The sequence below is a fragment of the Theropithecus gelada genome, chromosome X (assembly GCF_003255815.1).
Source record: "Theropithecus gelada isolate Dixy chromosome X, Tgel_1.0, whole genome shotgun sequence".
NCBI lineage: Eukaryota > Metazoa > Chordata > Mammalia > Primates > Cercopithecidae > Theropithecus > Theropithecus gelada.
In genome coordinates, this window is record NC_037689.1 from 6,071,038 (window position 1) to 6,086,586 (window position 15,549).

Below are 15,549 nucleotides of genomic sequence, written 5' to 3' on the forward strand. Positions count from 1 at the left end.
CTGGAGGGCTAATGCTTGGTGTCCACCCGGTTTCCTAGGGTTTTAGTGTAGTGGCCCCTGTTGAAAGAGCTAGGATGTACCTCTTGGCATTCAGTCCCCTCAGCATTAGTAGATTTGTATTCCCAGCTGTTCTGAAAAGGGCCATGGCACTCCCCCACTTGCCCTCGTTCTTCAAGGCCCACCTCTACAAGCCATTCTTTTAGTCCCTTTGGTGAATTACTCTTCCTCTGTGGCATACTGTAGACACTTGGTACACATTAATGTTTATTAAATCTTATATTGATGGTGCATGTTTTTGTATCTTCATTGGCCTGTGAGTACCCTAAAGCAGACATTCCTTGAAACGTACTGGTGTTCAGTCCATAATATATATTACAAAGATGTTTACCATATTGATTGTGATTAGAGAGGCCTGTGGTTGTGAGATGTTGTTGTCATCCCTGGAAATGATGGGAGAAGCCCAAAGGTTGGATATTGGTTCTTCCTAAAAGGCTGACTCCTGGTCTGCATGATGTGCTAGTCCTGCTGTGATGAGGGAGACAAGAGTTGAGTCCAGACTTAAGATAGGACTAATTAATTGAGTACCTACTCTGTATGTCAAGTACTTTATTTATTGGGACCCTATTTTTTCTTTTTCTTTTTTCTTTTTTTTTGAGACAGTCTTGCTCTGTTGTCCAGGCTGGAGTGCAGTGGCGTGATCTTGGCTCACTGCAACCTCTGCCTCTTGGGTTCAAGTGATTCTTGTGCCTCAGCCTCCCAAGTAGCTGAGACTACAGGCATGCGCCACCCCATCTGGCTAGTTTTTGTATTTTTAGTAGAGATGGTGTTTTGCCCTGTTGGCCAGGCTGGTCTCAAACTCCTGGACTCAAGTGATCTGCCTGCCTCAGCCTCCCAAAGTGCTGGGATTACAGGCATGAGCCACTGCACCCAGCCAAGGGACCCTTTACATTTAAATTCTCAAAATGACCCTAGGAAGGAAATGCCAATAGCTTCTTTTTTTTTTTTTTTTTTTGAGACGGAGTCTGGCTCTGTCGCCCAGGCTGGAGTGCAGTGGCCGGATCTCAGCTCACTGCAAGCTCCGCCTCCCGGGTTTACACCATTCTCCTGCCTCAGCCTCCCGAGTAGCTGGGACTACAGGCGCCCACCACCTCGCCCGGCTAGTTTTTTTGTGTTTTTCAGTAGAAACAGGATTTCATCGTGTTAGCCAGGATGGTCTCGACCTCCTGACCTCATGATCCGCCTGTCTTGGCCTCCCAAAGTGCTGAGATTACAGGCTTGAGCCACCGCGCCTGGCCAATAGCTTCTTTTTATACATGAGACTAAGGCACAGAGGTGTGATGACTTGTCCGTGGTTCTCAGAACCCATGCCTGTGCTCCTGCCACTCCGATAGAGAAGTATGTGCCACACATATTTTTAGACCTGTGAGTTGTGATTTTTTCATCTTTTTCCAGGTGAGGAAATGGAAGGTCACCTAAGAAGTAGTGAAAGAGTAGTGAAAGTAAGATTAGATCCTGGTCTGTTGGTTCTAAGCCGAAGCTTTCAAGCTTTTTTTTTTGAGACTGAGTCTCACTCTGTCACCCACGCTAGAGTGCGGTGGCGTGACTTCGGCTCACTGTAACCTCTGCCTGCTGGGTTCAAGTGATTCCTTTTTTTTTTTTTGAGATGGAGTCTCGCTCTGTCACCCAGGCTGGAGTGCAGTGGTACCATCTCAGCTCACTGCAACCTCTGTCTCCTGGGTTCAAGCGATTCTCCTGCCTCAGCCTCCTGAGGAGCTGGGATTACAGGCTTGCACCACCATGCCTGGCCAATTTTTGTATTGTTAGTAGAGATGGGGTTTCACCACGTTGGTCAGGCTGGTCTCAAACTCCTGACCCTGTGATCTGCCCACCTGGGCCTCCCAAAGTGCTGCAATTACAGGTGTGAGCCACCACTCCTGGCCTTTTTTTTTTTTTTTCCCGCGGAGTCAAGGTCTTGCTCTGTCACTAAGGCTGGCATACAGTGGCACAGTCATGGCTCACTGCAGCCTCAACTTTCTGGGCTCAAGCAACCCTCCCATCTCAGCCTCCCCAGTAGCCAGGACACCTGGAGTGTGCCACCATGCCCAGCTAATTTTTGTATTTTTTGTAGAGATGGGATTTTGCCATGTTGTCCAGGCTGGTCTCAGACTCCTGAGGTCAAGTGATCCACCCACGTCTGCTTCCCAAAGTGCTGGGATTACAGGCGTGAGACGCCATGCCCAACCTAATCATAGTCTTATACCGTCTCCATGGAAGGACTTGGGCTGCTATTTTTATGGCTGAGTAGAAAGGTGTTGGAAATCAGATCTTCAGTTCAAAGTCATATATAAGTTGTTTAGGGACAGTCTTGAGATAGAAATTATAGAGACTAAACTGTTCCTCCTTATGCACCAGCCCGACTAAACTTTTCTTTTTTTTTTTTTGAGACAGAGTCTCTCTCTGTCGCCCAGGTTGGAGTGCAGTGGTGCCATCTCGGCTCACTGTAACCTCCATCTCCTGGGTTTAAGCAATTCTCGTGCCTCAGCCTCCTGAGTAGCTGGGATTACAGGCACACAACCATGCCTGGCTAATTTTTGTATTTTTAGTAGAGACGAGGTTTCACCATGTTGGCCAGGCTGGTCTCAAACTCCTGACCTCAGGTGATCCACCTACCTCGGCCTTTCAAAGTGCTGGGATTACAGGCATGAGCCACTGTACCCGGCCTCAACTTTTAAAACAATATCTATTGTTTTGGCCTGGAATGGTGGCTCATACCTGTAACCCCAGCATTTTGGGAGTCCAAGGTGGAGGATCTCTGGAGCTCAGGAGTTTGAGACCAGCCTAGGCAACATAGGGAGACCCTGCTTCTACAAAAATCCAAAAACTAGCTGGGCATGGTGGCTCATGCCCATGGTTCCAGCTACTTGGGAGGCTGAGACAGGAGGATCACTTGAGCCAAGGAGGTCCAGACTGCAGTGAGCTGTGATACTGCTACTGCACTCCAGCCTGGGCGACAGTCAGACCCTGTCTCAATAAATAAATAAATAACGTCTGGGCGTGGTAGCTTACGTCTGTAATCCCAGCACTTTAAGAGACCGAGGTGGGTGGATCACTTGAGGTCAGGAATTCGAGACCAGCCTGGCTAACATGATGAAACCCCATCTCTACTAAAAATACAAAAATTAACTAGGTGTGGTGGCACACGCTTGTAGTCCCAGCTATTCAGGAGGTTGAGGCAGGAGAATCACTTGAACTTGGTAGATGCGATCTCGGCTCACTGCAAGTGAGCCCAGATTGCACCACTGCACTCTAGCATGGGCAATAGAGCAAGACTCCATCTCAAAAAATAAATAAAATAAAACTTTTTTTGTTTTCAGATTCAAAATAAATAAAATCTTTTTTGTTTTCAGATTCTAAAATGAAGAAAATAAAAGCTGTAACTCCACTACTGAAAAGATAGCCACTGTTAATGTTGAAAACCTTATTTATTTGAATAGCTGATACATGCACATGGTATACAATTTTAAAAATCCTTAAGGATATACAGTAGTAAAAAGAAGACTCCCTTGACCCTAGCTGCTTAGTTTCCTTTTCAGAGGCAATCACTACTGTACTGTTTACATTTTCATATATTTGTTTCCTATGCCTTCTCTTCTCCCAAGTTTTATTAAGAAAATTTGCAAGCATATATGTGCATTACTTAGTCATTTGGAAGTAAATTACAGACTCAATTACATTTCACCCCTAAGTGCTTCAGCATTCACCTCTTAAAATCATCATTCTCGGCCGGGCGCGGTGGCTCAAGCCTGTAATATCAGCACTTTGGGAGGCCGAGGCGGGTGGATCACGAGGTCAGGAGATCAAGACCATCCTGGCTAACATGGTGAAACCCCGTCTCTACTAAAAATACAAAAAACTAGCCGGGCGTGGTGGCGGGCGCCTGTAGTCCCAGCTACTCGGAGGCTGAGGCAGGAGAATGGCGTGAACCTGGGAGGCGGAGCTTGCAGTGAGCCGAGATCGCGCCACTGCACTCCAGCCTGGGTGACACAGCGCGAGACTCCGTCTCAAAAAAAAAAAAAAAAAAAAATCATCATTCTCCTGTACTACCACTATTCAGTGATCACAACTAAGAAAATTTCCTCACGTCATCAATTATCCAGTTTATATTTAAGCTTCCTTGACTTGCTCCCCAAATGTCTTTTTGTTATTTTGGAACCAGAGTCCAGTCAAAGTTTGTGCACTGTTTGCCTATGTCTCAGAAATCTCTCATGTTTTGGAATGGTTTTCTCAACCTTTTTTTGGGGGGCGGGGGTGGGACAGAGTTTTGCTCTTGTTGCCCAGGCTGGAGTGCAATGGCACGATCTTGGCTCACTGCAGCCTCCCGGGTTCAAGTGAGCCTCCTGCCTCAGCCTCCTGAGTAGCTGGGATTACAGGCATGTGCCACCATGCCCAGCTAATTTTGTATTTTTAGTAGAGACGGGGTTTCTCCATGTTAGACTGGTCTGGAACTCCCAACCTCAGGTGATCCGCCTGCCTCAGCCAAGCCACTGTGCCCAGCTCAACCTTTCTTTTTAGACACTGATTTTTTGAAAAGACCAGGCCATTTGTCTTTGAGAACATCCCACATTCTGTGTTTGTGTTAAGATTTCCTCATGGAAACCTTACTGTGTTCCTCTATATTGTATTGCTGTATTTCCTAGAAACTGGAAGATAAGTCTAAAGGCTTGTTTAGATTCAAATTAGGCTGGTTATGGTGGCTCATGCCTGTAATCCCAGCTCTTTGGGAGGCCACAGCAGGAGGATCACTTGAGGCCAGGAGTTAGAGACTAACCTGGGTAACATAGCAAGACCATGTCCTTATTATAACAAAAAATTAAAAAAGAAAAAATAGATTCAGGTTAAATATTTTTGGCAAGATACATCATAAATGATGCTGTGTGCTTCATATTGTATCAAAACAGGAATATGCTCTTTTTTTAGATGGTGGTAAAATACACATAAAATTTCCTAAATTAACCATTTTTTTTTTTTTTTTTTTTTTTTTGAGACGGAGTCTCGCTCTGTCGCCCAGGCTGGAGTGCAGTGACCGGATCTCAGCTCACTGCAAGCTCCGCCTCCCGGGTTTACGCCATTCTCCTGCCTCAGCCTCCCGAGTAGCTGGGACTACAGGCGCCCACCACCTCGCCCGGCTAGTTTTTTGTATTTTTTAGTAGAGACGGGGTTTCACCGGGTTAGCCAGGATGGTCTCGATCTCCTGACCTCGTGATCCGCCCGTCTCGGCCTCCCAAAGTGCTGGGATTACAGGCTTGAGCCACCGCGCCCGGCCAAATTAACCATTTTTAAGTGTACAGTTCAGTAGTGTTAAATATATTCACGTTTTTGTGCAATACAATCTCTAGAACTTTTTCATCTTGCAAAACTGAAAATCTATACCCATTAAAAACCCCCAGGCCAGGCGTGATGGCTCATGCCTGTAATCCCAGCACTTTGGGAGGCCGAGGTGGGCGAATCGCAAGGTCAGAAGATTGAGACCCTCCTGGCCAACATGGTGAAACCCCGTCTCTACTAAAAACACAAAAAATTAGCTGGGCGTGGTGGCGTGTGCCTGTAATCCCAGCTATTTGGGAGGCTGAGGCGGGAGAATCCCTTGAACCGGGGAGTTGGAGGTTGCAGTGAGCTGAGATCATGCCCCTGCACTCCAGCCTGGCGACAGAGCAAGACTCTATCTCAAAAGAAAAAAAAAGACTCCCATTTTCCCCTCCTCCCAGCCTATTTTTAAATTTTACTTTATATTACTATTATTATTATTTTGAGATTGAGTCTCACTCTGTTGCCCTGGCTGGAATGCAATGGCACGATCTTGGCTCACTGCAACCTCCACCTCCCAGGTTCAAGCAATTCTCCTGCCTCAGCCTTCCAAAGTAGCTGGGATTACAGGCGCCCACCACCACGCCCAGCTAAGTTTTGTATTTTTTTTAGTAGAGACAGGGTTTCACCATATTGGTCAGGCTGGTCTCGAACTCCTGACCTCAGGTGATCCACCCACCTCAGCCTCCCAAAGTGCTGGGATTACAGGCATGAGCCACTGTGCCTGGCCCACTTTATATTATTTTAACATCATTGAGTTTTGTGTCTTGTTTGTTTCACCTATTGTAGGCTTTTGTCCATGTCATTAAAGGTTGTAGAACTGTCCATTCTGTGAATATACCATTTCTTTAGATTGGGTTCTAGCTTCTTTTTTTAAATTATTCTTTCCTCTTTTTTTTTTTTCACTTTTTTTTTTAAAGAGAGTCTTGCTATGTCACCCAGGCTGGAGTGCAGTGGTATCATCATAGCTCACTGCAGCCCTGAACTCCTGAGCTCAAGCGATCTTCCCTCCTCAGCTGAGTAGCTGGGACTACAGGCGCATGCCACCATGCCCAGCTAATTTTTAAAGTTTTTGTAGAGACTGGGTTTTGCCTTGTTGTCCAAGCTGGTTTCAAACTCCTGGCCTCAAGCGATCTTCCTGCCTCAGCCTCCCAAAGTGCTGGGATTACAGGTGTGAGTCACTACGCTTGTCCTGGGTTCTAGCTTCTGGCTGCTACATAGTAACTGCAAGAGGACTGTTTTTCCTAAGCCTTTGACCCAGAGCTTTGGTTGTGCTCAGTGTTTGTGGGGACAGAGGAGTAGTCTCTCTTCCCATTAGTCTGAGTACTGAGTGATTAGGGGACATTCTTGTTTGTCTCAATATCTTTATTCCTTTTCCTCTCCTCTTCATCCTGACTTTCCCTCTACTGCCTTGTCCCTCTTCCCTTAGGTAAGTCAAATCTCATGGATGCCATCAGCTTTGTGCTAGGTGAAAAAACCAGCAACCTGCGGGTAAAGACCCTGCGGGACCTGATCCATGGAGCTCCTGTGGGCAAGCCAGCTGCCAACCGGGCCTTTGTCAGCATGGTTTACTCTGAGGAGGGTGCTGAGGACCGTACCTTTGCCCGTGTCATTGTAGGTGGGTGAGGCCAGCCAGAAGGCTCTCCTTGGGTCCTGGGAGGTGGCTAGACTAGTGGACTGGAACAGGAAGGGGGCCTGACCCTTGCCAACTCATGCATTGTCTTGTAGGGGGTTCCTCTGAGTACAAGATCAACAACAAAGTGGTCCAACTACATGAGTACAGTGAGGAATTAGAGAAGTTGGGCATTCTCATCAAAGCTCGTAACTTCCTCGTTTTCCAGGTGGGCGTTTTTAACAGTTATTGGCTATCCCGTTTTTGCCAGACCATGTCCCATCCCCACTGTGCCTGCTCCATCTCAGGCTTTATCATCTCTCCCTTGAACTAATGTAGCACCTTGTTCACTGAGCTTCCCGACTTAAGTCTGGCCCCTAAGCCAGGTTCATCTTATGAGGACACACATTTGTTTTGTTTCCCCTCCCTTTTTTCCTTAAAGCATTTCAGTGATTCCTTATTGCCTTAAAATGGTGGTTCTTAAACTGTAGTCTCCAGACCAGCAGTATCAACATTACCTGGTAACATGTTAGAAAATGCACGTTCTCAGGCCCTATCCTAGACTTCCCGACTTGGAAGAAACTGTGGGGTGGGGCACAGCAATTTGTGTTTTATCAAGCTATCCAGGTTATTATGATGCTGGCTGAAATTTGAGAACTATTGCCTTAGGATGAGATCCAAACGCCTAAGCCTGTCATTTGGGAAACACCATCATCAAAATCCAAATACCATCTGCATGTTCTTCTCCTCCAGCCTGGCACTCCAGCCTACTTAAACCATTTATGGTTCTGCAAATTCACCTGCTTGCTTTGGCCTACAGGTCTTTGCATATTAATTTTCCTCTACATAGAATAACTTTTTCTCTTTATTTTTTTTTTTTCTTTTTGAGACGGAGTTTGGCTTGTCGCCCAGGCTGGAGTGCAGTGGCACGATCTCGGCTCACTGCAACCTCCACCTCCAGGGTTCAAGCGATTCTCCTGCCTCAGCCTCCCAAATAGCTGGGACTACAGGCGCCCGCCACCACGCCTGGCTGATTTTTATATTTTTGGTAGAGATGGGGGTTTTACCCTTTTGGCTAGGCTGGTCTTGAACTCCTGATCTCAGGTGATCTGCCTGCCTCAACCTCCCAAAGTGCTGGGATTACAGGTGTGAGCCACTGCACCCGGCCACCTTTTCTCTTTTATTTTCTTGGTTAGTTTCCCTCCATCTTCCAAACTCAGCACAGATGTCATCTTTGGGAAGCCTTCTGAGATAGATATCCCTATCAGTCTCCTACCCCCAAGCTTCATTTTATCCTTTTCCTGTGCTGCTTCTGTTACTGCACGTAACACTTTCTTGTCTTTGTCCCTTTGGCTCCCTGTGCTCCTCAGAGGGCAAGGAATTTGTCCTTAAAGCCCAGTGTGAAATGTGGCACCAGGGGCGTGGGAGAGAAAGTTGGTAACTTTTTCTGGATGAAGGAGTGGAAATGGGTAAGGTGAACTGGGCTGGCTGGGGTCTGAAGTGGAAGAGTGTTTCAACCTTTACTAGGGTGCTGTGGAATCTATTGCCATGAAGAACCCCAAAGAGAGGACAGCTCTGTTTGAAGAGATTAGTCGTTCTGGGGAGCTGGCACAGGAGTATGACAAGCGAAAGAAGGAAATGGTGAAGGCTGAAGAGGACACACAGTTTAATTACCATCGCAAGAAAAATATTGCGGCTGAACGCAAGGAAGCAAAGCAGGAGAAAGAAGAGGTAGGTGGCCAAGCTACCTCTTGGCTCTGAGGGACCAGGATAGAGCCAGTGCCTTATCGATGCACCCCTGCCACCATTCCCCTGTTTGCACAGGCTGACCGCTACCAGCGCCTGAAGGATGAGGTAGTACGAGCTCAGGTACAGCTGCAGCTCTTTAAGCTTTACCATAATGAAGTGGAAATTGAGAAGCTCAACAAGGAACTGGCCTCTAAGAACAAGGAGATCGAGAAGGACAAGAAGCGTATGGACAAGGTGGAGGATGAGCTGAAGGAGAAGAAGAAGGAGCTGGGCAAAATGATGCGGGAGCAGCAGCAGATTGAGAAGGAGATCAAGTAAGAGGCAGACCTGGGCCTGCGACTTACGGGAAACCAAGAGGCCGTGCTGTTTATTAGGGTTCCTCCGAGCCCAGAGTTCAGTACCCATACTCATTTCTCTGTTATTCTCCTGACTTGCTTTTGTAAGAACCAGACACATTTCTTGACTTGCAGTTTAGACAAATAGAATATTTAAGCACTCAGGCCCTGGGTAGACAGGTGCTTAGATGAGGGAGAACTCAAAAGGGGTGGTGGCCTTGCCAAGAAGGAGGAACCAGTGTGAGGTCTAGCCAGTGGAGTGGCTGAGAAGGCCTTCCTAGAAGAGGAAAACTGAAGCTAGAAGTTTAAAGGATAGGAATTTGAGGGGCCAACTAAGTAAATACAGGATGTTCTTGGGAGTTGTTAATGAGCGTCCTGGCCAGGGTTGAGGCAGAGTTGGTAGCTTTGCCTGATGGAGTGGCTGGCTCATAGATCCTGAAAGTCATACCTTTCAGGGAGTAGTCAGACTGCCCCTTTTTTTCGGGATCTGTGGGGCATCACGCCCTTGTTCTTTTAGGTAATTCCCTGAGGTTGGCTCAGGGGCTCAAGCTCCCCTTTGGGTGAAAAGCTTGGGAACCCTCCCTTCTTCCATAGTGCTCACTGGTTTCCCCCACCCCTCTGGCAAAAGGGAGAAGGACTCAGAATTGAACCAGAAGCGGCCTCAGTACATCAAAGCCAAGGAGAACACCTCCCACAAAATCAAGAAGCTGGAAGCAGCCAAGAAGTCTCTGCAGAATGCTCAGAAGCACTATAAGAAGCGTAAAGGTGACATGGATGAGCTGGAGAAGGAGATGCTGTCAGTGGAGAAGGCCCGGCAGGAGTTTGAAGAACGGATGGAAGAAGAGAGTCAGAGTCAGGGCAGAGATCTGACCTTGGAGGAGAATCAGGTAAGCTCTGGAAGGGGTTGGCAGGGAGGAGATCCCTGGGCTGACATCTGCTGACTTGGTCATCCCTGTTCTCCTTCTCTGTTCCTAATACAGGTGAAGAAATACCACCGGTTGAAAGAAGAAGCCAGCAAGAGAGCAGCTACCCTGGCCCAGGAGCTAGAGAAATTCAATCGAGACCAGAAAGCTGACCAGGACCGTCTGGATCTGGAAGAACGGAAGAAAGTAGAGACAGAGGTGGGCTATAGTTATAAGATTAGGGATGATACACAGAAAAGGATACAGGTTGAGCATCCCCAATCCAAAATAATCCAAAATCTGAAACGTTTCTGGTCTCAAGCATGTTGGATTAGAGTTACCCAAGCTGTAATGATAGTCTTTTTTTTTTTTTTTTTTTTTGAGACAGAGTCTCGCTCCTGCCCAGGCTGGAATGCAGTGGTGCGATCTTGGCTCACCACAACTTTCGCCTCTCGGGTTTAAGCAATTCTCCTGCCTCAGCCTCCCGAGTAGCTGGGACTACAGGCGTGTGCCACCGTATCCGGCTAATTTTTGTATTTTTAGTAGAGATGGGGTTTCACTATGTTGGCCAGGCTGGTCTTGAAATCCTGACCTTGTGATCCGCCCACCTTGGCCTCCCAAAGTGTTGAGATTACAGGCGTGAGCCACTGCACCTAGCCATGATAATCTTAATGATAATGACAATAGCTCACATCTGTTGAGCACTTACTGTATGATAGGCAGTGTTCTTTGCATGTATTCAGTCATTTAATTCTTCATTTATGATTACCTTTATGGAATGGCTACTGTTACCCTATTTTACAAATGAGGAAATTACAACACAGAGTAATTTGCCTAAGGTCACAAGATTATTGTTATTTTTGAGACAGGGTCTCTCTCCGTCACGCAGGCTGAGGTGCAATAGTGCAACCATGGCTCACTGCAGCCTTGACTTCCCAGGCTTAAGCAATCTTCCAACCAGAGCCTCCCGAGTATCCAGCACTACTGGTGCTTGCCACCATGCCTGGCTGCTTTTTTTTTCTTTTTTTTTTTTTTTTTGAGAGACAAAGTCTCATTCTGTTGCCCAGGCTGGAGTACAGTGGCATGATCTCAGCTCACTGCAGCCTCTGCCTGTCGGGTTCAAGTGATTCTTTTTTTTTATTTTTATTGTTTTTTGAGATGCAGTTTCTCTCTTGTTGCCCAGGCTGGAGTGCGGTGGCACCATCTCGGCTCACTGCAACCTCTGCCTCCTGGGTTCAAGCAATTCTCCTGCCTCAGCCTCCCGAGTAGCTGAAATTACAGGCACCAGCCACCATGCCCAGCTAATTGTTTTTTTTTTTTTTTTTTTTGAGACGGAGTCTGGCTCTGTCGCCCAGGCTGGAGTGCAGTGGCGTGATCTCAGCTCACTGCAAGCTCTGCCTCCCGGGTTTACGCCATTCTCCTGCCTCAGCCTCCCGAGTAGCTGGGACTACAGGCGCCCGCCACCTTGCCCGGCTAATTTTTTGTATTTTTTAGTAGAGACGGGGTTTCACCTTGTTAGCCAGGATGGTCTCGATCTCCTGACCTAGTGATCCGCCCGTCTCGGCCTCCCAAAGTGCTGGGATTACAGGCTTGAGCCACCGCGCCTGGCCAATTTTTATATTTTTAGTAGAGACGGGGTTTCACCTTGTTGGTCAGGCTGGTCTCGAACTCCTGACCTCAGGTGATCCACCCGCCTTGGCCTCCCAAAGTGCTGGGATTACAGGTGTGAGCCAACGCACCTGGCCCGGTTCAAGTGATTCTTGTGTCTCAGCCACCCGAGTAGATGGGATGACAGGTGGGTGCCACCACACCTAGCTAAATTTTTTGTATGTTTAGTATAGATGGGATTTCGCCATGTTGACCAGGCTCATCTTGAACTCCTGAACTCAAGTGATCCGCCCGCCTCGGCCTCCTAATTTTTTTATTTTTGTAGAGTCAGGGTTTCTGCTGGTTGCCCAGGCTGGTCTTGAACTCCTGCCTGCCTCTGTGATCAGCCTGCCTCGGCCTCCCAAAGTGTTGGGATTACAGGCGTGAGCCACTGTGCCCGGCCACTCACATAACTGTTAAGTGTCAGAACCAGACCCTGGGCAGTGTAGCTCTAAAGCCCACACTCTTACCAAATATACTTCACTTACTGCCTACCTGGTATCAATATTGTAATAACAACAATGATAGATAGTTGTCATAGTGTCCTAGGAGTGTACAGTGTTCCAGGCATTCTGCTAAGCACTTTTAAATATTTAAAAGAATGTTGGCCAGGCCTGGTGGATCACTTGAGGCCAGGAGTTTGAGATCAGCCTGAGTAACACAGTGAGACCCTGTCTCAAACTTTAAAAAATAATAAACTTTTTAAAAAGAGGAATGTGATAGTCATTAATATTAGTAGCAACCCTATTATTAAGCACTTAATGTGTATTCTATGCAGTGGAGATTACCCACATTTTGCAGATGAGGAAACAGGTACAGAAAGGCCTGTGAAGCTTTTATCTTGATTTGAGCCTCCATGGTTGGTGAAGAAGATGCCTTGGCTGAGTAGAACACCTGTGAGAGGTTCTGGAGATCTGGAAGGCCCCCATCATCAGTTAGTAGATCCAACCGAACACCATCTATGTCTGCTTTTTAGTAGGCCTCCTATATTAGTGACAGATTATCCTGGACTGTTGGGCTCTTGGATGAGTGGGCACATAAGGGGTGTTATCTAGGGCTCCCGTGGTCTTTGCGTAAACTTGTGCAGGCCCTGGTGATAGAATACGTTTGTTTCCCAGGCCAAGATCAAGCAAAAGCTGCGGGAAATTGAAGAGAATCAGAAGCGGATTGAGAAACTGGAGGAATACATCACCACTAGCAAGTATGTAGCTCTGCAACTGTCCCCCTTACTTCCAGGCCTGTTCTTGTGACCCTACCTACCTGCCCATCTTCATGCAGGACCCCCAGAGCCTCTCTGAGCCAGGAGTATTTTTCTCACCAGCAGGAGTAACTCCTGTGTGCCCTCACTTTGTAGGCAGTCCCTAGAAGAGCAGAAGAAGCTAGAGGGGGAGCTGACAGAGGAGGTGGAGATGGCCAAGCGGCGTATTGATGAAATCAATAAGGAGCTGAATCAGGTGATGGAGCAGCTAGGGGATGCCCGCATTGACCGTCAGGAGAGCAGCCGCCAGCAGCGAAAGGCAGAGATAATGGAAAGCATCAAGCGCCTTTACCCTGGCTCTGTGGTAAGAGCAGAGGGGGAACTCATTTCCTGAGTACTTACACTCACTGTCACACGATTTTCCCAGTGCCCTGTGAGGACCGGGTTGCCAATCCCATTTTTATTGTCAGGGGAAATGAGGCTCCGAGAGGTTTAAAAAAGCACCGCTTCTAAGTGGAAGAACTGCAGTTCAAACCCAACTTGTTCTCCTAAGCTCATGTTCTTTTTTTTTTTTTTTTTTTTTTTTTTTTAATTTTTCAACCTGTCATACTAGGCAATCATGTTCTTTTCATCATAACAATTACGTTTTTCTGAAGGGTTTGTCTTGCTGTGTCCATGCCTCTGGGAGGGGAATTGGAAAACCAGGAAAGATTTTGGAGGCAGGTGGGACCATGGGGCTGGAATTACTCTCCCAGGAAGTAGCTCTGTGCAGTCTTCTATATGGGCTCTCTTGGCATGTATTAACTGGCCCAGTAGCTTTTAGGGACACCCTGAGCTTTATCAGACCTCTTGATCTTTTGACCTCTTTCACCCAATCCTGAGTTCCCAGGTTCCTTGAATATTATCCCATACCTGGGTTCAACTTAGTTTGGTTCCACTAATATTTCCCTGTCACTTCTCTAGAGGCTCTGCTGGGGAGGTAGGTATGATTAGAGTCAGTCCCTGCTCTCTTAATCTGATAGTTCTTAGGGAACCAGGCTTGGTTTTGGAGACTGCGGGAAGGGAACTGGTAAAAGAGATTGATTGATTGATTGATTGATTGATTTTGAGATAGAGTCTTGCTCTTTCGCCCAGGCTGGAGTGCAGTGGCACAACCTTGGCTCACTGCAATCTCTGCCTCCTAGGCTCAAGCGATTCTCCTGCCTTAGCCTCCCAAGTAGCTGGGATTACAGGTGCCCACCACCATGCCCAGCTAATTTTTTTGTATTTTTAGTAGAGACAGGGTTTCACCATGTTGGCCAGGCTGGTTTTAAACTCCTGACCTCAAGTGATCTGCCCGCCTCAGCCTCCCAAAGTGGTAGGATTACAGGCGTGAGCCACCACGCCCAGCCAGATTTATTTCACTAAGTACTTGTGAAAATTTGAAATAATATATGTAAGATATTTGGCATAGTGCCTGGGTGGCGGTGGTCTGTAAAATGGTAAATGAGGTTTAGAAAGATGATCCTGGATTCAGACACGACTGCTTGAAGTCATTGCTTGGGAGCCATAATAGTCTTTTTCTTTATAGCATGGGGTCTGTGTTCTTCTGTGAGATAGGAAAAAACCGAAGTGTTTTTTCTACTCTCACACAACCAGCACAACACTTCACTTCTGACACCAGAAGTGTGGGGGTTTTTCCTCACACACCAAGCAATTCTCCAGCAGACACCAGCTGGGTGACCTATAATTCACTTCAACTCTGACACTATTTATCTGGAGATAGCATCAGATCCCATGGGTTAGGGGCTCAGTCCAAGACTTCAGATGCCAATTGCAAGTCTCAGGTTGTGACTTGTGGTTCTGACTGACCTGCTGTAAATTACAGTTCCTGAGAATCCCTCCCTGGGTTCGATTAATTTACTAGTGCAGCTCACAGAACTCAGGAAAATGTTTTACTTATGTTTACCCATTTATTATGAAGGATATTACAAAGGATGCAGAGAACAGCCAGATGGATGCATAAGGCAGGGTATGGGGGAAGAGGTGTGAAGCTTCCATGCCCAATCTGGGCAAGCCACCCTCCAGGTACCCCCACACAGGGGCTTCATTACGTAGGCCTGATTGATCAAATCATCAGCCATCGGTGATCAGTTCAAACTTCAGCCCCTCTCCCCTTCTGAAGGTTGTGGGGGTGGAGCTAGGAGTCACAAATCTCATCCTGCCTTGGTCTTTCTGATAACCAGCCCCTATCCAGAAGCTATCTATGGGCCTCTAGCCATAATCATCTCATTAACATACAAAATGCTCATTCCTGAGATTCTAAGGGTTTTAGGGGTTGTGTGTCGGGAACTCCCGCATAGAAGACTAAATATATATTTCATAAAACACCACAGTCCACTTTGATCTTCAAACACAGATCCCTTACATCAGAACAATCATGTAATAGAAAGAGGCTGGGGGCCAGCAGATCACTGGAGGTCAGGAGTTCGGGACCAGCCTGGCCAACATGGTGAAACCCCATCTACTAAAAGTACAAAAATTAGCTGGGCATGATGGCGGGCACCTGTAATCCCAGCTACTCAGGAGGCTAAGGCAGGAGAATCACTTGAACCTGGGAGGTGGAGGTTGCAGTGAGCCAGTATTACGCCCCTGCACTCCAGCGTGGGCTGCAGAGTGAGACTTCGTCTCCAAAAAAAAGTAGAAAAATAACTGGTACATTACTAGAATCCCATTTAGTCATTAATTAATAATTAGTCTAGT

The 15,549-nt window shown here is 47.1% G+C and overlaps 1 protein-coding gene across 2 annotated transcripts in view; it reads left to right on the plus strand.

Moving 5' to 3' along the window:
• Positions 1–15,549, plus strand: part of SMC1A (structural maintenance of chromosomes 1A) — a 46,282-nt gene that overhangs the window by 1,557 nt on the left and 29,176 nt on the right. For both annotated transcript variants that reach the window (XM_025372609.1, XM_025372608.1), the window contains 8 exons: positions 6,794–6,982; positions 7,093–7,205; positions 8,504–8,707; positions 8,801–9,039; positions 9,689–9,947; positions 10,041–10,181; positions 12,728–12,810; positions 12,964–13,171. In XM_025372609.1, coding sequence (XP_025228394.1) covers positions 6,794–6,982; positions 7,093–7,205; positions 8,504–8,707; positions 8,801–9,039; positions 9,689–9,947; positions 10,041–10,181; positions 12,728–12,810; positions 12,964–13,171 — 1,436 coding nt within the window. The remainder of the gene's footprint in view (positions 1–6,793; positions 6,983–7,092; positions 7,206–8,503; positions 8,708–8,800; positions 9,040–9,688; positions 9,948–10,040; positions 10,182–12,727; positions 12,811–12,963; positions 13,172–15,549) is intronic.